Source organism: Clavelina lepadiformis, chromosome 4, assembly GCF_947623445.1.
Source record: "Clavelina lepadiformis chromosome 4, kaClaLepa1.1, whole genome shotgun sequence".
In the NCBI taxonomy this organism is placed as follows: Eukaryota; Metazoa; Chordata; class Ascidiacea; order Aplousobranchia; family Clavelinidae; genus Clavelina; species Clavelina lepadiformis.
The window spans coordinates 16,665,886-16,687,536 of NC_135243.1; the positions used below are offsets into that span (position 1 = coordinate 16,665,886).

Sequence of the window (21,651 nt, forward strand, 5' to 3'; positions counted from 1 at the left end):
CTAGGCTATTGGGCTATTTCTGATTTGATCTCTAGGCTAGGCCGCTAGGGTCTAGGTCAGACTCGTCGCGTGCCACGTGTTGGACACCTCTGATTTACAGGATTATTCCCGCAATTCTAATCCCCCAAAACGCCCATCATAAAATTCCGGACATTTGAGCATTTTTTTAAATTCCTCCCGGACGCAAAATTTAACCCTACATTCCGGACATGTCTGGAATTTTCCGGACGGTATGGCAACCCTAATTAATTACCATAATTTGGCAGTTATTGTATTGTAAAAACAAAACAGCAACCGCCAAACTATATGTATTTAAATAAAAGAAACATAGGCCTAGACAGTTCAATGCAATATTCTTTGCTAAAAATCAATGTACATTTCTTTCTCAGAAAAAATCCACATCAGCCGCTCACTTTGTTGAAAAACTGACCTGCTACTGAACACGTTACGAAAAGCAGCCTTTTTGTTAATGAGTCAGCAAGCAGTAGCAGCTAGCAAGGCGCTATTGGAAAACAGAAGGTTGCTATTTGACAATAGCGCCCGCACTTTTGGTTACGACCCTGCTTCCAAAATTCGATGAGAAAGTATGGAAACTTATCAGGCTCACAGGGTTTTTTGATAAGGTGTTATGTTAGGATAGATAAATTTATAGTTACGTAACAATTATTTTCCGACTCTCTTCCGAACTGACACAGACCTTCAAAATAAGGGCAAATCTTAGATATAAGGTTAGCATGGCAACCCTGAATATACCATATCAGACATCAGTCAATATAGGCCTAGGCTACTGACAGCAAAACACTTTGCAATACAACCAAGTTAATACTTATTACGAATTAGCAAGGAGGCCCAGGACATTTACTGTTACAATACAATCCTTTTGTTATATATATTGTATATACATAAAGATATAGTATATACGGTATTGTTCTTATTTTTCATCATAGATTTACAATGACTGACTAATAATAATATTTAAATTAAATAATTATAATAAATTATAAAAATTAAATAATTATATTAGAATTTATAATAAATAATTAAATAATAATAATTTATTAAACTTAACTCATGATTGTGTGACAAGAAGCTTTGTAATCGTAAGTTTCTGCACTCTTTGGGATGATTGGCATAACTCCTGTTACTGATTTTTTATCTTTGGTTAGGGTGATAGGTGATTAGCTTTGGCTACAATGTTTGTGTATTTACTAACTGGGCTCACTTGCATGCTGTGGATTAAATTTTTAAGATTATTTGATACGGCATCTAAGCCCAGGTTATATCACTCCGGCTCACATTTCACAAAGGTAACTTTTAGAAATTTTGATCAACTTAGTAGATGAACGATTATACAAGTTAGCTTTATTTGAGTTGAGGTTTTTCATTTTTATGCCCATCAGTCATCCCCACTTACATAATTGTGTATTCTATAGTCTCAAGACATTCATTATATTATTCGACAGGAAGTAATTTCAAGATGTGCCTCATTTTTGAAAGTATATCATCCTCCAATGTTCTGGGGAAAGTGTGGTCACATTCAAACGGCAATATATGGAAAACTTGGTCGCATAAATCCACCCACACCCAGAGGAACTCGTCATATGATTACAATGTCTAGTGGTGAAACTGTAACATATGATGTGTTTCAACCTTCCCAGAAGAATAAATTTGTAGGCAAGTAAACCTTTTTATAAACCTTACTGCCTGGAGTGTATGTCTTAGATCCACAAATTAGTTTGTAATTTTGTATATGGTATCATGTGGATTAATTAATTATTAAGTTATTAAATTCACGTCCTAAACAATAAACATAGTCCTGAGCTGATTTGTTTTCAGAGCGCTGCACAGTATTGGTTTGTCCAGGAATATGTAATTCTTCGGAAAAGAAATACATACGTACATTTGTGCAATATGCCGTCGAAAAGGGTTACCATCTTGCTGTTCTTAATCATATTGGGGTGCTTCCTTCAGTGAAACTGACATCACCCAAGATATTTACTTATGGTATGATGAAAATATTCCATCTGTGTGATATTCTTAGCTCAGTTTTTAGTGGAAAGAAATTAACTTTGGATCTATAGAACAGTAATCTGTTTAAATGTTCAGGTGAAACAAAGTATTTTGCTTCGATGGCAGACGAAGTAAAAAGAAAAAACCCAAGCTCAACTTTCATCATAGTTGGTTTTAGTATGGGTGGGAATATTATTGCAAGGTATCTTGGTGAGGATAAAGCCAGGCAGGAGTCAGTTTTATGTGCACTTAGTCTTTGTCAAGGCTATGATGGCCTAAGGTAGGTACCATACATGTTATTTTGTAGTATTTTGCTGAACAAAAATGTTAAATACCAATACCGTATTTCCTGTTACTATACGGTCTACACCATTATCTAATGGTTATGTTTATATGTTGTGCAAGTGCAACAGATGTGAACTACGATGCAATATAATGGGCATGATAATGTTTCATGATTCCCAAATTAGCTTTTAAAAATAGAATTGGTTTGGTATCACAGTCTTTATCCTCAGACTGAGGAAAGTTGTTGGACAACTTAGACTTGGCGATAATTCCTTATCAATCAAGCCCCAGTTACTGAGCTAGCCATGGTGAAAGTTCTGATTAGTACATACATTTTTGTTTGTTGATTTTTTATATTTTGCTGTATTGCCCAAATTTCAAACGGTTCATCGGTACCATTGAACAAGGGCAAGCGTCGTTAATGCCAAGTGCATTACAACTATAACACCACTGGGCATTGGACATGGGCCGCATTATTGCAAGCCCAGCATCCTAACCACATGGCTACAAAAGTGACATGAAGTGACAGCTTGCCCAGATACACAGTAGTTGTAAATCTCCAGTTTTAACAGAAATTCAGCTTGATTCATTTTGCTATACTCACCTTGCATCAATGCAATGCCTCAATAAAACATTGTACTTACATTGTTGTTTGAACAATAAGGCACAAAGCTTAACGACCTTACTGTTGTTTGTTGGTTGTGTGTTTAAATGGCTGTTGATCATTGTGCAAATAGCTATTAATTAATATATTATACCTTTATGTACTTGTTCAGATCTACAACAGCATTAAATCAAGGTTTCCGGAAGATATACAGTTATTTGATTTCATTGAATTTCAAAAAGACATTAAAACCTCATTGGTAAATAGTATTTTCTCTCAAGGCTTGTTGCATTCATAACTTTTATCAATTTTTGCTTAAGAACCTGTAATGTAAAGGTGTAAAGTAAGTTCATTATGATAACTTTTTAAGTAGGTTTTTTTAAATTAAGGAGGGAATTATTTCATGTACAAGATGATGAAAAAGTTCGATCATATGATGAAAACAAAGTTAAGTTTGCTACTAGTATGTATGAAATTGAAGATGGATTGCTAAGGTAAAAAACAAATCAAAATTTTTTTTTAAATAACAGACTTTTTTCATTTGTTTTTCTTTATGTAGTTCACGCTTTCATGTTTGTTTTACACACTGTTTCAAACTTCATATACTCTTGTTGGTCGTATATGTATTTTCGTATAAATCAGTTGCCTGTTATTCATCTCCTGCATTTAAGTTACGATGACCAAGTAGCTTATATACCGGTAATTGAATAATTATAAACATTACTATCAGCACACTTATAACATAGGATACTTATTACAAACAAAGACAAGCTAGCTTATGTAAATTTCATTGATGTGCCTTGCAATTATTTAATATGTAAATTTTTATTCAGCTTGATATGTCTTAGAACAGTGGTTCTCAACCTTCTGATCTTGGCGGACCCCTTTTGCTGCTGTCAAAGCAGTGGCGGACCCCTGAAGTTTAAGCAAACTAAGGGTTCTGAGACTGCACTTAAATGTTTCTTTGTTTAGTTTTACTTAATAGTCTTGGTGCACAACTGCGCTATTCATTCAAAATAACATCAAACTATGCGGATATTTTTACTTAAAATCACTGTATCCAGCTGTCTTCTCGTATAATCCGCAATCTAGTGCATCACAATAGGCCTTCCCTGCGGGTGATAAATCTCAATAAGCTTTTGTATTGTCCCATCACAATAGGCAATTAAGCAAATGTTCAAGCCTATTTCAAAAAGCAATGATAAACAGCAAAAAAATTTTAAAAACTCGTACTTTATGTTGCAAATTTCGAAGTTCTCACGGACCAACTGAAAACGTTTCGTGGACCCCCAGGGGTCCGCGGACCACCGGTTGAGAACCACTGTCTTAGAAGACTTGGCAAAGCACTTGGCATTAACAATTAAATGCATGCACTTGTTCAAGTGATTTTTGTAAAACAGTTCAAGTTTGGGCAAAGTGTCATAAATTAAAAGAATAAAAAACACTTCCAACTGGCTATGTACTCAGAATAGTTAAGTGGTTGAGACCCAAGCAGTGACAAATTATAAATTTCCAAGTTTATGTCAGGCAAAGACATATTTGTGAATTTGAGATGGGCGTGGGTGATGGGGACAAAACAAAATTTTTCAGCCTCTACAAATCTAAACAGTTACTTGGCTGAGTACTCAACTAAACTGTCACAATCTATTTAGTTCATGTTACAAACATTTGCAGTGGGATTGCATTTTGTCAATAAAGAATTATGTATTAATGGTAGCTGGTGAAAAGATGGTCAAAGACAGCATTATGAAATCTGACGAAAAAAAATAAAAATAATGGCGATATGACTTCTTGCCACCTCAAAATTACATCTCTGTCTGTTTCTTGTTTTTAACAAATTCATTTTTATTATTATAAAAATTATTTTTTACGGTATTATATATATTTTTGAAATATCCTCTATTTGTAACGATAAAACAAGCTATAACTGACTAAGGGAAACCTAATTAATAACACCTACCAGCATGGAAGAAGTGAGAGTTAATCATGAAAGCAGCATTTATTGTCACCATATTACAAAGCATTTAATTTATTTATTATACAATTTGAATCTAGCTCTTAGTATCGATGTGGTCGATAACGATCGAATAACACTGTTCATGTTGCTGATTATAGGAAATATGTCAGTTTGTAGCCAGATATTTAGTTTAAAAATGTCCCATTTTGAGTTTGGGAAAAAATAATGCAATAACATACCATTAGTATTTTGGAGCTTTGCGATATTTTTGCTAAACATGCCAGTATTCCTCTAAATTTCTTTCATCTGTCTACAAAAGTTGTTCCGAAAATGGACGCCAGCTTCCTCCTGGGGGCGTTTGCGACCATAAAAGGGGCAGTGCTCCAAAACTGGGCAATTGGGGGGTGCTGAGGTTAAATTGGGGCAGTTACAAGAACAGGATTACGAAGCGACTTTAGTCATTTTTTGCTTCAAAAGAATACGATGCAGAAAGATTGTGACTATAGGAGCTCTGTGACAGATAATGTGGTAATTCTTGCTGAATAGAGAATATTCAGTCAGGCTGCTGTGTATGACGTAAAGCTTTGTTTGACTTGAGTGGCGGATGGTGTAATATTGCCTGCTACCTGGTTTCAATTTGATGGCAGGAGTTAGGGTTGTAAATGTTCGATTTATTTGCTTAATGATATTGGTAAAAGAAAAGCGATTACACAGTTTGAAAGAGGAATTGTCTTACTGTGTTAGAAATTTCTTAGTTGTTGAAATTTACCCATCAAACATTAATTAAATGCAAAAATTAAATGAATTTAGGCTAATTTTTGTGCTGGTTTTGCAAGCGTGCACTTGCTTTTTTCCTGCTTTTCGAATGGACATTTGATGGTTAGTCAGTAATTTGTCCAGGGGGTGCTATCAGAAAAAAGTTTGAGAAACACTGGTCTATAATAACATTCTGACCAGTTGTCATAATATGTCATAGCATAGCTATCTATCAAACCACTCTGACACATGTGGATGATGTTACAGTCCTTTCCGGAATTTCCATGTAATTTTGAAAGAAGTAACATAATTATATTCTTCTACCTTGATTGCTGCGTTGGTATTTTTAGAATCGAAAACATAAGAACAATGTTTTGAAATGCACACTGGTGGTGCTACACGTTTTAAATCGCGTTGGTGTTTTCTTTGTTGGGAAATTAAAATTTACAATGTATACATATGAAGATACCCATCTATGTATTAAATAGCATGTAAATGTTATCATTTATCAATAGGTACGTGTAAAAGTATTATTATGTCTAGCTTTGCATGTAACTATCATATGTAACTACATGATCATTAAAACACTAACTATTTTATGCAGACATTTTGGAGGATTTTCTAGCCGTGATGCATACATGGGGGAATGTGGATGTGCTGATGTCATTGACAACGTATGTGAATACTGTAATACTGTACAAGCAACCAGTGAAATTAATCCAAAATAACACTAACAATTTATACAAAAATAGTTTCCAGTAATTTAAAGAAATGCCATTAGCCAAATAATGTAAAAAAATAATTAATATATAATCTTTGGTAGTTCATTTCTAAAACAAAAAAGAAAACGAAGTAAAACAATACATGATATTTTGTTAAACTAGCACTAAATGTAATAAAGACACAAAAATAACTTGGCAGTCTGCTAAAACAAATTTTATTTCTACCAAATTTTATTCTATTTGCTTAAATTGAATTTGAAAACCACATATTTAATAACTAGGGGTTTAGTAACTAAGTTTGGGTTTAGTGACCGTGCTAGTGGTTACCAGCAATTATTACTTCAATTATTTTGAACACGTTTTAAGCCTTTTTGACTTTGCCACTTTTTCCCGTTCATTAGCGCATGCTATTAAAAAAAAGCAATTGGTATGATACTATAATGTATGCTGTAACCTAATAACATCAACTGGACTTCAAAAAGTGTTTTAGTCATGCCAATTCATGCCGCATTATTAGTTGAACCAAATTTTCCATGACCATTAATTCTTTACACTGTCATTGGTTTATAAAACAAATCATGAGCAATCTATGTGATAATGAACGAGATAGTACTAAATAACATACCTTTTAACTGAGGTATGATGAGCCTACTTCTCAGAAACGCTTTCAGGCTATTTTGTCATATACTATAGTAGACATAATCATGCTCTTCATTGTAACCATGTGAAAGCTTCGAAATGTACTGCCAGGTTTTACCTTTTTGTCTTCAAAGTTCAGTATTAACCGGATTCTCTAAAGCGCAAAATCATTCCCTAGATCAGTATCCCACTGAGTAATTTTGATAACAAAACTGATGCACTTTAAATCATTAGATATGGTTGGTGTGTGCGTATTGATTTCAAGCATGCGCATTTTTGTTCTTGTCTTTAACCAACTATTAACTGTCTCTAAGTGGTTCACAACTTTCTGCGTTTAGGCCAATGTTTAAAAAGATACTACTTGAAAAATTTTGTGGGCCTCCCCAAGTGTTTGCATAACAATGGTCAAAAACTTATTTAAATTTCTCCATTTTTATTGGTGTTGAATTATGTTAATAATAAAAATTTGCATTTCAAAATTGTAGGAAGCAAAAATTTTCAAGCTTTGCATAAAAATGACTGTTACTGCAGATATAGCTAAATACCTTATTACTAGGGCGATTATTTTTTGACCTAAAAATTGAAAATTTTGACAAATTTTGACATGAAAAAACTTTTATTTGACAAATTTTGACGTATGAAGAACTCAAGTAGTTAAATTACGCATTATTGTACAAAAAGTTAAAATTTATTGTAGTAAAGAGGGGCAAAAATCTGAACACAGACCTAGCCTATTCTGAAAAGGGAAATGAGCTAATTACAAATCACTGCCAAAAAAACTGCAACTAAGACACAACAAAAATTGTTCAATACATTTGTCTAAACTAAAGATAAATGATGTAAAGCAAACCCGAAGCAAGAGCTGATTCACAATAAGTAGACAATGGGCCATTTATAACAGTATAAAGTAGGTTACAATGTGTACAATGTAAAATGATTTTGACTTTTTAAACGATTTTGACAATTTTTGACCTAACACAAGTCAAAAAATAATCGCCCTACTTATTACCATTGCAGATTGATATTCCAATTCTATTATTGAACTCCGAAGATGATCCCTTGGTTGTTCCCGATGTACATGATGTGCCCATGAAGTATTGCCGTAAGTGTTTAACCATGAAAATGGGAGAATAAAGTTAATTTAGATTAAAGAAATATCGAAAGTATGCTCCTATACCTTTTCAAAGAAAGGAAGATGCCACTCCCAGCAAAATTAATTATCCTAACAACTGCATTTTCCTAGATATCCGTCATTAAGTTATTGTCAGCACTATTAAATTTTATGCTTTATGAAGGTCATATAATTAGTTTGATTGTAACACATTAGGTAGTTTAAATTAGTACAGTCTAAAAAGTAATTGTACTTTTACTCGAAAATATTGCCAGGACATTAGTATTGTATTGTTTTGTTTTCACCAATAAACTGTGTGAAGTGAAAATTACAATGCAAAATGTTACAGTTATGGTCACAGAAATAATGAAAAACAATAAAGAGTATGGTCACAAGCAATCAAAAAGCAGGAAAAAGTAGAAAAACCAAAAGGGTTTACAACATGGCATTAATATGATTGTGCAATAAAATGGCAGGTTAGCATGATCACCGATTACAGAATAGTTGAAAAGTTCCAAAGCTAAACAAAATTTACACAAGAATATCACAATCAACAACAGAAAAGAGTGTGTTGGGAAATTTAGAGGACATGTCCACAAATAGGTAATCAATACTGTATATATTATGGGAAGTAACATGATTTGATTATGATATGATGATAATGTTTAACCTTGGACTGAGGAAAATCTTTTCCCCACTTAAACCTGGCGAGGATTTTTCGTAGGTTGAGCCTCGGTTACCGAGCTAGTCTTTGTGCAATTTCAATTGTAACACATTTTTTATAGTTTTGCCCAAATTTATAACTGTCCGCCAAATCCACTGAACAGGAGCACATGCCATTAATACCTTGCCTAAGGGTGTTCCAAGGGTGTGGCGCCACTGTGTATCAAACACAGAACCGGAGCCGCATTTATTGCGAGGCCACCGATCAAACTACTTGGCTATCGAGCCAATAGTTGCAAGAATCATCTTTTGGTGCAAACAGAATATAAAAGAAACTACATCGTAGTTGCTATGGCCTTAAATATAGATAAGTAATGATAAGTAATGCACCGGAATTAAGTGAAGTATTGCTTGTAGGAAATCATGCATCTACATTTTCATGAACTAAGTTGTTATATAGTTAAGCTACTTTTTCGCTGAACTATTCTAATATCAACTATTGTTCCAGGTAAAAAGGACAATGCGCTGTTCTTGACCACTAAACATGGTGGGCATCTTGGCTTCTACCAAGGGAGTTGGTATTGGCCAAATGACATAACATTGTTGGAGAATTTTATCATGGAGTACATTGAGGCAGTGTTGGACATAACAACAAGCAGCGAGCCATCTCAATTTTGAACCAATGATTTTAAATTTTATAATCCTATATTTAATACTTAAACATATATAAAATTCAATTAATATAGTCATTTTATGTAATGTCTGCTACATTGTGAATGTTTTAGGTTGCACATGAGATGGCCTGGCCCAGTTTTTACTAACTTGGTGTTACCACTCTCTTGGTTTCCTGCAGACTATGAGAGTCGCAAAGATGTTGATCATTTTATAATTTAATCGGTCATCAAAGATTATGATCTATGAACTAACGTGTTCACTAAAATGTATTTCGAAAAACATTAAACACCTGTCGCTCCGTGTAATTCCCCTAATGTAATACCACATCTTTATTTCTTTAACAAATAATAGTAAGTTTTGGCCATATGATGAGTTTGCAAGAAAGAGGGTTGCAGATTAAAAACGATTTGGAAACACTGGGCCAGCCAAATACACATTTTTATTACTATCATATGTTTTCGACTATGCAGTATACAATGCTATTGTAAAGCCAAGAGACTGTGGCTAAGATCAATCATGGTGTTTAAAGTGCATCAATTAGTACTTAATATAATATGTAAAACACTTCTCACTAATGTACAGAATGTGTTCTTCATGTTGTTTAGGAAACTATATGAATTATATGCATCATATTACTGTGGAAAATTTTTGTAATGTATGTACTCAGTCATCAGATTGCCTGCAGTGTATTAATGTGCAGTATAAAGTTGCTTTGTATAACTATTAACATCTAATGTTCATTGCTTATTATTCCAAGCCTTAAAAACCAGGCTTCAATTTTATGTGTTGCACTTCTCATGTGTTTGTTTAGTATAACTTTAATTTTAAGCACTATTCAATTTTGTGAATCTTTACTGTAAGTTGCACAATTTTTAATAAAATCAATGTCTATTGAGGTATGCGAATTTTATTTACAATGAACCATGTTCTTCATGAAATTTAAAGACACACTCCATAACTGTGTCACACTAGGTGCTAATAGGGTTCAGTACAAAAAACGTATTACTAAAGTGATATGCCAATTAAAGGTCGTTCTCCAGCAACAGATATTATGTACAATATATACAACAAATGTTTGATCTGGAACTTGTGGCAATAAAACAAAGTGCATGCTAACTGGAACTATTTAATACAGTCATCAGTTAGAACAACAACTTTTATAAACATTTTTACACATTTTAATGCCATAAACAGCAAACAAGTTGAGAACAAACGTCATCACAACAATATTGAGGAAGCGAACAATAAAATTTACGTCAGGGTAGTGCAACAAATCAAAATAAAATCACGGTATGTTTACTGTCATAAAATCTGGTCATTACATAATGTATAAAAGATGAAGTTATTATCAGAGGTAGTAACCGACGTCTCTACAAGGCAGGGATTAAATATGTTTAGTGACTTAAAGTCACAGAAAAATTCTCCTGAAACTTTAATAACCGCTGAGGTATATCTTGAAGTGGACCATGATTTTAATCCTTTAAGGACATAACTCTGAGGTATTATTAAAACTCTCCGAAGAGGTAGAAAGGACCACTGTTTTCTAGGAAAACTTCAACAGTTAAATAATATATGAGATAGTGGAGTACTGCTATGCACTAAGTTGATTTAAATACACATAAATAGTTTTAGTTAGTTTAAAAACAGGTTTTCAGATGCATGGCAAAGAATTTCATGAAAGGTGAAATTTGAAACAAAAGCAACTAAAATTGGACACGAAATGACCAACATAATTGATCAAGATGAGAAATTAATTTGCTTATGTATCAATAAAATACTATGTAAAGATGACACCACTTGAACCAACCAGCGAAGTCACAAAAATGCAAATTCCCACAACTTTAAATCCAACATTTTAAATAACTATTGCACATTTGGATACGTTTATACGGTAGAGGTTGAATTTCTTAACCGAAACAATTACCGGAATTGCTTTTCTGTATATACCAGTATTCCACAATATAAAATAAAAAAGGGACTAATGATGTTATGACGGTGATGCCATCTTTATAATGACCAAATATATACAAAAGAAGTGTTGACAAAATTCACATTGCAAACCAGTTACGTCAACAGTTTAGAACTTTTCGTTGACACCTCTATACAGATATACTTACTATTTGCAACAAATTGTAGTCATAATCTACACAATGCCAAATCATATCTACAAGAATATGTGCTGTGTTGAAAATTCATAATTGTACTTTGACAAAATTAAAGATCCAATTAAAGGAATAACATCAAAATTAGAGTTAGGAGTTGTTGGTAAACAATTGGGTAATAAATGAGGGAATGATAAATAATGACTAAAACAATTCCCTATTTTAAAAAAAATAACACGTAACAGTTTACACCTTATTTCTGTACTGAAAATCGATTTTGTATTATATGTTTAACATCACATAGTTTATGCAATTTTTTAGTTATATTACTGTTACTATACCAAATGGTACAGTCCAAATGGTTTAATGGTACTATCTGTATATTCAGTACTCACGCTAATGTTTGAGGAATCAAATTAAAGCTAGACGACTTTCTTTAAAAGATGAATTAATTCATATGATGCAAATTTTTTACTTACTAGCTGACCACTATTTCACTAAACCAAACTTGTGAGAAAATTATGTACCACAGTCCATTAAAACCAAGCCAGCAATTGTCATTTAATATACCATTATGCGATTATTTCCAAAGTCAACAACAGCTATACGACCATCAGGTGTCACCGTAATTCCAGAAGGTCGGTCCATTTGCATTGCATGTTCACTGTGCACTATACCGCCAAACACAGCAAGTAATTGACCCGATGACGTAAAAACTTGCAAACGGTGATTTCTCGAATCGGCAACAACAATGTTACCCTCTTCATCAACCGCAACTCCCTTATCAAAAGAATTGTTAATGCAACTGCAGAGCACATTGATTGTTGGAAATAATCAAAATTTCCTTTGTAATTTTAAAACATTTTTTCACAGATTTACTCACACCCAACAATGTTTTTTAAGCACAACAGAAACTCTGCTGCTATAATTCATTCAAAGTTATTATTGACTTTTCTGTTAAATCAGCTGAGTTATTCGCTAAGCTTCACAAATACCTGAGGTCGAAGGAATTGCAAGGTTTGGCTACCTTCTGAACCAAGAAATCTAGCAGATTGCATATCTGGTTGAATTGTAACCAATCTGTGATTATTAAAGTCGGTTACAACCAGTTGATTTTCATTGGTGAAAGTAATTCCCCTTGGTGAATCAAAATGTTTCCACATTGCTCCTATAGATATAGTATTGCAGTTTCAAAACATCATACCAGTAACATACAAAAGGATAGAAAGGCTGTCGGCTAAACAAAATTAACATTAGCAATAGCAATATTTCAGGATTAAACAATGCAAAAGCCAGAAACCATACCTTCAAAGCCATACTTGCTGATAAAAGAACCATCACTAGTAAATACTTGAATCCTGTGATTCCTTGTATCTGTTACAGCAATAACACCAGCACTATTTGCAGCAACATCCCATGGGTAATTGAACTGTCCATTTTTTGACCCACGTTCTCCAAAGGTAGATATAAAAGATCCGTCAAAAGTAAAAATCTGAACATTAAAAACAAATAAAAAGATATACAATATACATATATATTTATTATATTATATTAATTAGGCTTCATTGATAACCTATACAAAAATAACTCCACAGTATTAACTTTTTAAAATTTTGGTTTGACCTTCACAAAACCATTGAATTTCTAGTTGGGCATTGCTAATCTTAAAAATGTGACTATCATCATCATGCAACATTTAGCAAACCAACTCATTAGTTTTTGCTAAAGATTTAGAGCTGCCCATTATGAACATTCTTACCTGAATTCTGTGATTATCCTTATCGGCAACAATAATACGCTCTTTCTTGTCCACTGCAACACCAGCCGGCCGGTCAAATTGACCTGGACGTGTCCCAGAAGTACCAAACATGAGATGAAAGTTTCCATCAGGTTTAAATATTTGTATCCGGTTGTTGCTTCTGTCAGCAACAATAAAGTTGCCCTTAACAAAATAATCAAATAACAAAGTTTATATCATGACAAGAAAATATACCAAGCCAGGCACTGAGCAATAAACACATTTAAGTACATAAATATATTTAAGAACAACACTATAGTATATAGAGATGGACACAAAGAAAAATATTTTGGAATAAACAGTTTAAGTATTAATTCCTTAAACTGTTATTTTTCAATGTCAATCTTTATGCTACTTATTGCGTTGGTTTCGAAGTGTCATAAAAGCAAAAGTGCATCTCTCTTTTGCAAGTGCAAGTGCAAAGAAATTAGCCGTGCTTAAATTTTACAACGTATAAAATCAACACCCCTGTTTACTTACTTGAGCATCAGAACAGATCCCCCATGGTCTACACAGCTCTCCTGGCTTATCTCCCTCCTTTCCGAATGTAAAAATAGGCATGCAGGTTGCAGCACGAGCGGCATAATTTACACATGGTTTGACATTTAAAATGTATGGACTTTTACAAACATGAATGCCCCGATATTTCACGGAAATCACATAATCCCCATCCTGGGTGACTTGTAACTGAAATATGTAGCGACCATCACCGTTGTCCATTGCATCCAACATAAACACATTATTATCTGGTTTTTCAATCTTCACCTCTAAAAGATCTCCACCAGCAACCTTTGCCTCTCCAGTGTGATCGCTGTAAATTAAATTTATAGAGAATTATGTATCGAAAGCATAAACATAAAAACATTACAATAGTCTAATAAGGTACAGTAGATTTAAAACTTACATCAAGGTATCTCAAAAAAATAAATAAAATCAACTTCTAAATCTAAATATCTCTGCAAGTCAAGGACTAATTAAAAAGCTGGATATACTGCCTACCGAGCCAATATTGTAAATGAAACTAAGCTTCCTGACAAAGAATTGTTTGATGAATTTCCATCTTTGATTAATACAGATTGTTGAGCACAGATGGAGCTTCTTACGTTTCCTATATTATTTAAAGCCAAAAAATGTGAAGATTCGGGTGGCGAGAAAATTAGGCATTCATCTTCGGCCAAAATAATGTTACTTTGGCATGCATTGACACCGGCTTGCATCTTCTCTTTTGCTAATAAAGATGTAGAAGATTTTAACCAAAATGAAAAATGAAGTTAAATACACTGTTACACCAAAAAATTACACCAATTATTTTAAGAGTGTAGACTGCTAATGTGTCCTAATTAATTAATTAATTAATTAAACTTATTCATTTTCTGAAAACACCTTTTAATATCTCGATGTTATTTCCCGACGATAGGGTTCTATTAACATCTTCAATTATAATTTTTAGTTTTCTCGCTGACAATCGAAGGGATTCCATTTGAGCACCCAAAGTCCGACTTTTAAACTGTAAAAAACACAAATACAAATGTTGTTAGCCTTTGCTGTAAGTGGAGATCATTTGAATTTGTAAGCATTGTAGTCAATTCCAAGAAAAGGCCGAGCAACATGAGACCACCTGTTTACTATCAAGTGAACAAAAGTAATAAAGCAAACAACGACTTTTGCTCAATAATAAATAATGAGGGAACGCACTAACTATGGCAGCGTTTAGCTGTGACTAAGCAAAATGCAATCGATAAAGTTTGCTTAATCAGTTAAACCAGTATAAATAAAAGCTTACAATCATAGTTCTGTACCACAAACACAATAGAATAAACGCATTAAAACAGTAATCATTAGTATTCATTAATTTTGAAAAGGACAATATAATAATGCTGCAAACTTATAATGCTTGTGCAAAAAAAGAAAATGAAGCAATATTCATATATTTGCTGTTGACTCATACTTTCAAAGTATATAATATTTATCTTAAAAAATATATCGGATAATGATAAATCAGACTCAGACAGAATACGAAACAAACCATTGAAATACTATTAATTTGCATTGATGGCGGGATGACTATGTTACGTCAATAGTATATATATATATAAATAAATTAAAAGGCAGTAGCAGAATTCGTTAACACCAAAGGTAAATTGTGATTTATACGTTTACATGAGTTTTCACAAGCTTGTGCTTTGTCAAGTGTAAGTGTAACTATAAGACAAAACAAAATAGTTTCAAAGCTTATTAAAAACAATAAAAGTAATAATAACATCACGTATTAAATTTGTTTATTCACACCCAACAGCGTATTCAAAGTAGCACAGTGAAATATATTAACCAATAATACAGAATAACAAGTGCTTAGTTAATTCTTACCAGTCTTATTTGCTCAACCCTTCTGACCAAATCTCTTTCTCTTTGGTCAAGAGCAGCCCTATGTTTTTGCATAACAGAATGAATTTCAGATTCCACAACTTTGCTGCGATTGAAAATACTTTCACGCATTCTTTTGATGTCACCAATGCTATTTTCCAGACCTTGAAGGCTATTTCTACAAAGGTTAAAGACAATACACAACCTGTAAGTATTTTTTCTGTTCAAAATCAGAATTATTGAGTTGGCAATATTACTTTGATATATAGATACCAATATATAAAACAACAGCTTTCATTGAATCACAAATCCATACATATTTCATATAAAATACAACAATTATGTCCATACATGCTGTTATCACATACAAAATTCTGTTATGAACTGAAAACTAATTTCTTGGGATGCTGGTCCCTTGCTTAATGCTTACTTGGCATCAGTGAGTAGAGACATAGTGACAGTTTTACTGCCCTCCACAACTTGATTGAGGTACTGCAAACTATGACCACTGTGATCATGAAAAGTGCATTGGGAGCAAACAGCCTGTATTTTAATCAAATGACATAAATTAGAAATTCTCCTTAGAATGAATGTAAACAGTTTAAAAATTTCAGTCACAACAATAACAGCATATAGTTACAGTCAAATCCGCTTAATTCGGACACTTTGGTTCCGCTCACTTTTGGCCGAATTAAGCGGAGAAACGGCTTTGTCCGAATTAAGCGGAAAATCAATTGTTCGTTTCATGGTCATGCGTAAAGGCAAAAATCGCATTTAAAATACTGTACTGTTGCGTAATAAATGAATTGCAGCTGCGCTATACTGCAGTAACTGGCACTGATCGCATAAAACGTCTTCGTTTACTTTAGTGAGCAATTTCACTTTTTGTCCTAAACTTTTCTGTACAATTTTGTCCTACAAGATGGACGCGATTGTACCGAAGTAAAAGCGACTATGAAGCTGGCACGGCCTTATATGAGTTCATTGTCGATTGTTACTGCATGGATCGTCATTGTTTCACCATAATCGCTCATAATGCAATTGCATCTTGTCTTAAAACGAACGAAGTACTGTTTATTGTGTCGTAAGTTTCATAACCTAACGATGGAATTGCGAACATGTGTCCGAATTAAGCGGAGAATTGTCCGAATTAACAGGAGTTTTTTACGTTCAATTTTTACTTTTGTTCCGTTCCCGAGCATTTTGGCCGAATAAAGCGGTTGTCCGGGTTAACCGGTGTCCGAATTAAGCGGATTCGACTGTATATGCATTCAGAAATCAGATTCAATTTTGAAATGAGTAAAAACAAATATTGCTTACAGCGGAACAAGTGTCACAAAACAAATGTAGAACTTCATTAGCATGTGTGGAACAGTAGTTGCTGGCTGTTTCACTTGGAGGAGATAGCAGATATGGCAGCGAAGTAACGGAGTCAGTATCCAAAAAATCAGAAGACTGAAACCAAAAATGTTAAGTTATTATCTTTGTATCTTTTCTACAAATGTAAGACAGAAGAGGTGTGCAAAATACGAGTATAGGGGTCAAGATGTGGCACAAACAACTGTTTTAAGTGGCTGTCATAATCTCCTATGTGTAGGTGAAACTTTTTCAATAATCTCCAAGGAAAAGTTTTTATATACTTATTTTCTTATGAACTATAACAGAATTTTATGTGGTCATGTAACAAATTTTTTTCCACATTACGTTATTACGGTTTTCATTATAATGTCACTATTAGTACAATTTTAATGTTTCCTATCTAAGAAATTTTAAAAACGCGAAATGTTCAACACCACATTAATTATGCATCTGGGGTATGAGATTCTGAAAACCTGCACAGCTATTCAGTAATAATAATGTTTTTATTATGATTTGTAGATTGTGTAAACATTTTGTGTGACTGTGCATGTAATCCTGTACTCATATATAGTGTATATATATAGATATGAAAGTAGGAAATGAAGCTAACATATTCACATTGGATTAACATATTTTGTAATCAAGTACCGGTACTAATACCAAGCATTACTTAACATTACACTATGTAACAAAAAAAAATTTTTTCTTTGTCCTTGGCAAATAATTGCTATTTTCTGTTTGCTTTTACCGAAAATACATGAAAAATCTTTATGATACCACCGTAACTTTGGATTTGTGTTTCTACGGCTAGTTTAAAATTTGTGCTACTTCTCATGAAAATGAGCATGTTGATTAGATTGGTATTTTAAGGTATTTAGATTGGTTTTAGTTTTATTAAGGTGATTAAGGTATTTTAATGTTTTAGCAAGGTAGTGTGACTGATTGTGTTGATATTTTTTAGCAGATGTATTTTCTTATTGAATCTTTACTGGTTTTGTTAGTTTTATCGCAATTGTTAAAAGTGTGCTATGGTTAGCCATGGTTGCAAGTACTCAGCTCAGTACTCAGATTCCTTCTGCTTTGTGTGTGGTGAGTTCTTTGCAAAAAAGCACTGTCTGGAGAGTTGCAGCCGTGCGACAGAAGCCTATCATGCATATTTTGGCATGCCAGTCGGTGATCAAGATAAACGTTGGGCACCACACATCATATGTGAATACTGCTGTCGTACTCTAGAAGGTTGGTTTAGAGGAGAGAAAAGAGCAATGCGTTTTGCTATCCCCTGTGTCTGACGTGAGCCCACAAACCATCTCACAGACTGCTACTTCTGTATGGTGGACCCAAGCAAATGACGGAAGGGAAAGAATGCACCTTCTATCAAGTACCCTGACATTCCGTCATCTATTGCACCTGTACCCCATAACATGACTGACATGCCTGTGTCACAACCACCCTTGAGCGATAAACATTTCATAGCACTCGCAAGCTCTACAGATTCTGAAACAGATGAATCATCTGTTGCTTGTCTCCAACGCCGAGTTGCTGGTGAAAGGTGGCCCTACTACCCCAACCAAGAAGATATTAACGATCTTGTCAGGGAACTGTCATTGACAAAGTTGAATGCTGAGCTACTCATTTCCAGACTAAAGCAATGGGACTTACTGGATGACAGTGTTCGAATTACTCGACATCGCGGCTTCTCAGTGTTCTTCACGTTTAAAGATGATTTATGCTACTGCCATGATATAGAAGGTGACGCATTCAAGCACATTCAAGAGCAGTTTCCAAAATTGTCAGAAGCAAAAACCAAAGCTAGAGTATTTGTGGGACCTGAACTGAAGCGACTTATAAATTCCATCAATTTTCCAGAGATGCTGTCTGAGGTTGAACGGAGAGCTTGGACTTCTTTCGTTTCTGTAGTTAACGGGTTCCTGGGCAACCACAAGACAGAGAATTACATGGAACTTGTCGATGAACTTGTGGATGCGTATTGGAAGATGGGATGCAGGATGTCGCTGAAACTACACGTACTACATGCTTATCTTGATGAATTTAAGGATAACATGGGGGACTGCTCAGAAAAACAAGGTGAAAGATTTCATCAAGATATCAGGTATTTTGAGGAACGCTATCAAGGACAGTACAACGAAAATATGATGGGGGACTATATATGGAACCTTTTACGTGAAAGTGAACTCACATATCGTCGCCAATCTCGAAAAAATGTTTCTTTGTGATTAAGTTATAAGTTTTGAGTGCTTTAAGTGACAGCGTAGGTTTGCTCTGTAACAGTTTTGAATAAATACCTATAGCACCAGGCCTTAAGGCTTTTGTCTCGTGTTTGTGTAGCAAAATCGCCTTGCATACGTGTGTTTTTCTGCTTTATGTAATTTTTTAGAAATAGATTCTGGAAACAACATTTTCCGTTATTATTATTTCAGTATGACAAAGCCAACAACAACAACTAAAATTAGATTTAACTCCGTTCTATTGATTCAAAAAAATATAGTGGGAGCAAAGGCATTAAAAAAGCAAAACTAGTCAAAAAATTCCAATAAATTGATCTCATAAAGTCAGAACCAAAGTTTGAACTTTTTGAATGCTCATTTTTATTGATTTAGACCATACTAAATTAGAAAATAATAGTTTTAACCCATGGACAAATTTTGTGTTACATGGTGTAATTATCACAAAACAAAGTAAAAATTAAGCAAGGCTTACATTATAAGATAAATTCGTCAAAAGGCGTAGATTCGATAATAGCCAATACATTGGCTAATGTATAATTCAACTTAAAAATGTTATACAAACACATTTCAGTTGGGTTTACATATAGTGAGTGCAGCGATATTTTGCGAGCATAAAAACGAAAGGTTGGTTGTTTAATACCAATAGTGCAATTTGTGCCAGACTTTTGTAACAGCAGCTCTATTACTAAAGTTTTGTAATCATTGTCAATTAGGTGTAACAAAGCATACATTATTTATAACAAATAACAACATAAATTGTGAATAAATGTATTTATTCAGTGGACAATGGAAATTTACGCTTTTATATTCATTATATAATAATGTATATACAGTAGCCAAATTGTTACAATGTTTCCTAAATATGTTAGAAACATTTAGCTTATGTTCAAATTACTTTGTAAGCTACATGGTTAAATAGCGAATTCATCATCCAACTTGATGCTTTTTTTAAAGTATTGCAAATTGTAGTGGGGGTCATACCTTGAATATTTTGTGATCTTTAGTGAGGCGGACTCTGTGGTGTGCCGAGACACACTTTTGGCAAAGATGGTCATTACATTCATGGCAAAAGTATTCTGCCACAATTTGATCGTCACAGCTGCAAGTGTTCTTCTTTGAATTTGGCCTTTTTAGGTCATCTTGTAAATTCACGGAACCCAGTATATTTCCAATAAGTGCGGTAGAAAATGAAACGTCAGTAGAATTAGGTATGTCATGAGACGATCCCAAACCCATAAATGCACTTTGTGAAAGGCCAAAGTCATTTTGGGAAAAAGGGTTGCTATTAAAAGCATTTACCGGTGATACCGGAGCAGTATGACTGGATGTTAAGGAGATATCTGTTAAACTTTGTACTAAATTCGATGATATGCCCAAATTGTTGAATGAGTTTTCCATTGCATTTCACAGAGCCAGTACTAAATGCATCTCCAAATTATAAGGGCAATTCTCCATACTTGATAACTTTGAGTTCCGGAAAAGCTAGTCACCTATAACTCAGAGATTTAATAACCTTAGCCACTTGGTGACGTAACAAAGTTATATATGTACAATTGAGGTAGAAAAGACAATCTGGTAACAAAAAATTGAAAATGTAAATATTAGCAAAAAAACAATAATTAAAACTAACCATTACAATTTCAATTCTGAAAAACCGGTTAGCCGTTTACCGAACTAGGCTAGGTACGCTAGCTTTTTCCATATTCGGCAACAGGCAGCCTGTGGAAAAAACAATGCCTAAATATTTGGCAAAAAGCTTTTTCTTTGGGAAGTTACTGCTCAAAAAGAAGTTTATATTATTTTGATCTACTGTCTACGTAATGTTCTAGCTAGCCTACCTAAAGATATAAAATAAGAAAATTTCACCTGAAAATATCGTACGTTCCAAGCAACTTTGTACAGTTTCTTGTTAACCTTACTTAAAGGATACCAGTATTCTATTGTTTATTTTTCGCCATTAGCTTAACCTAACTGTGCAGAGCGAAAGTTAGGGTGCTAACCGTTGTCTGGTTGTATAGCTAGGCCTATAAGCTAACACAATAAAACACATGCTCACGAATAATTAACGAGCATTGTGTGGTATAACTTAGTAACCTTATTTTAATTTCTAATCTAAATAACTAAATCCACTTTTTACATGCCCATTGTCAGCAACAGCCTGGTGAGCCTGCACATCAACGACCAATCTTTAACAACGAGCTGCGTAACCTACTTCTCAGGTAGGCGGGAGGAGTAAAAGACGGAAAATGTACGGACTTTTACGGATTTTTTAAAATAAACGGACTTACCAATTTGGTTGGCAAAATTTGAAATGAATTTTTTCCAGCTATCGACCATCTGCAATCATGTTCGCTGTAGAG

At 33.9% G+C, this 21,651-nt stretch overlaps 3 protein-coding genes across 4 annotated transcripts; 2 read left to right on the forward strand and 1 right to left on the reverse strand.

Annotated features, from left to right (window-relative positions):
• Positions 1 to 1,167: 1,167 nt before the first annotated feature.
• Positions 1,168 to 10,318, forward strand: LOC143451276 (monoacylglycerol lipase ABHD2-like). The gene is made up of 9 exons (XM_076951717.1): positions 1,168 to 1,307; positions 1,464 to 1,674; positions 1,837 to 2,004; positions 2,107 to 2,290; positions 3,072 to 3,158; positions 3,289 to 3,393; positions 6,217 to 6,286; positions 7,991 to 8,075; positions 9,256 to 10,318. Exons 1-9 carry the CDS (start codon positions 1,194 to 1,196, stop codon positions 9,423 to 9,425), a joined length of 1,194 nt encoding a protein of 397 aa, XP_076807832.1. The 5' UTR covers positions 1,168 to 1,193; the 3' UTR covers positions 9,426 to 10,318.
• On the reverse strand, positions 10,314 to 21,449 carry LOC143451275 (E3 ubiquitin-protein ligase TRIM71-like). Of its 2 annotated transcripts, XM_076951715.1 has the most exons (13): positions 21,158 to 21,449; positions 20,922 to 21,010; positions 20,273 to 20,781; positions 17,007 to 17,141; positions 16,117 to 16,229; positions 15,690 to 15,864; positions 14,706 to 14,829; positions 14,322 to 14,550; positions 13,803 to 14,133; positions 13,284 to 13,466; positions 12,830 to 13,016; positions 12,520 to 12,692; positions 10,314 to 12,304 (listed from the first exon to the last, which is right to left on the reverse strand). In XM_076951715.1, exons 3-13 carry the CDS (start codon positions 20,687 to 20,689, stop codon positions 12,086 to 12,088), a joined length of 2,286 nt encoding a protein of 761 aa, XP_076807830.1. In that variant the 5' UTR covers positions 20,690 to 20,781; positions 20,922 to 21,010; positions 21,158 to 21,449; the 3' UTR covers positions 10,314 to 12,085. The 2 variants fall into 2 exon arrangements, with proteins under 2 accessions (XP_076807830.1, XP_076807829.1); XM_076951714.1 differs by lacking the exons at positions 20,922 to 21,010; positions 21,158 to 21,449 and having other exon boundaries at positions 20,273 to 20,883.
• Positions 17,720 to 19,361, forward strand: LOC143451277 (uncharacterized). The gene is made up of 2 exons (XM_076951718.1): positions 17,720 to 18,794; positions 18,912 to 19,361. Exons 1-2 carry the CDS (start codon positions 18,467 to 18,469, stop codon positions 19,277 to 19,279), a joined length of 696 nt encoding a protein of 231 aa, XP_076807833.1. The 5' UTR covers positions 17,720 to 18,466; the 3' UTR covers positions 19,280 to 19,361.
• Positions 21,450 to 21,651: the final 202 nt, after the last annotated feature.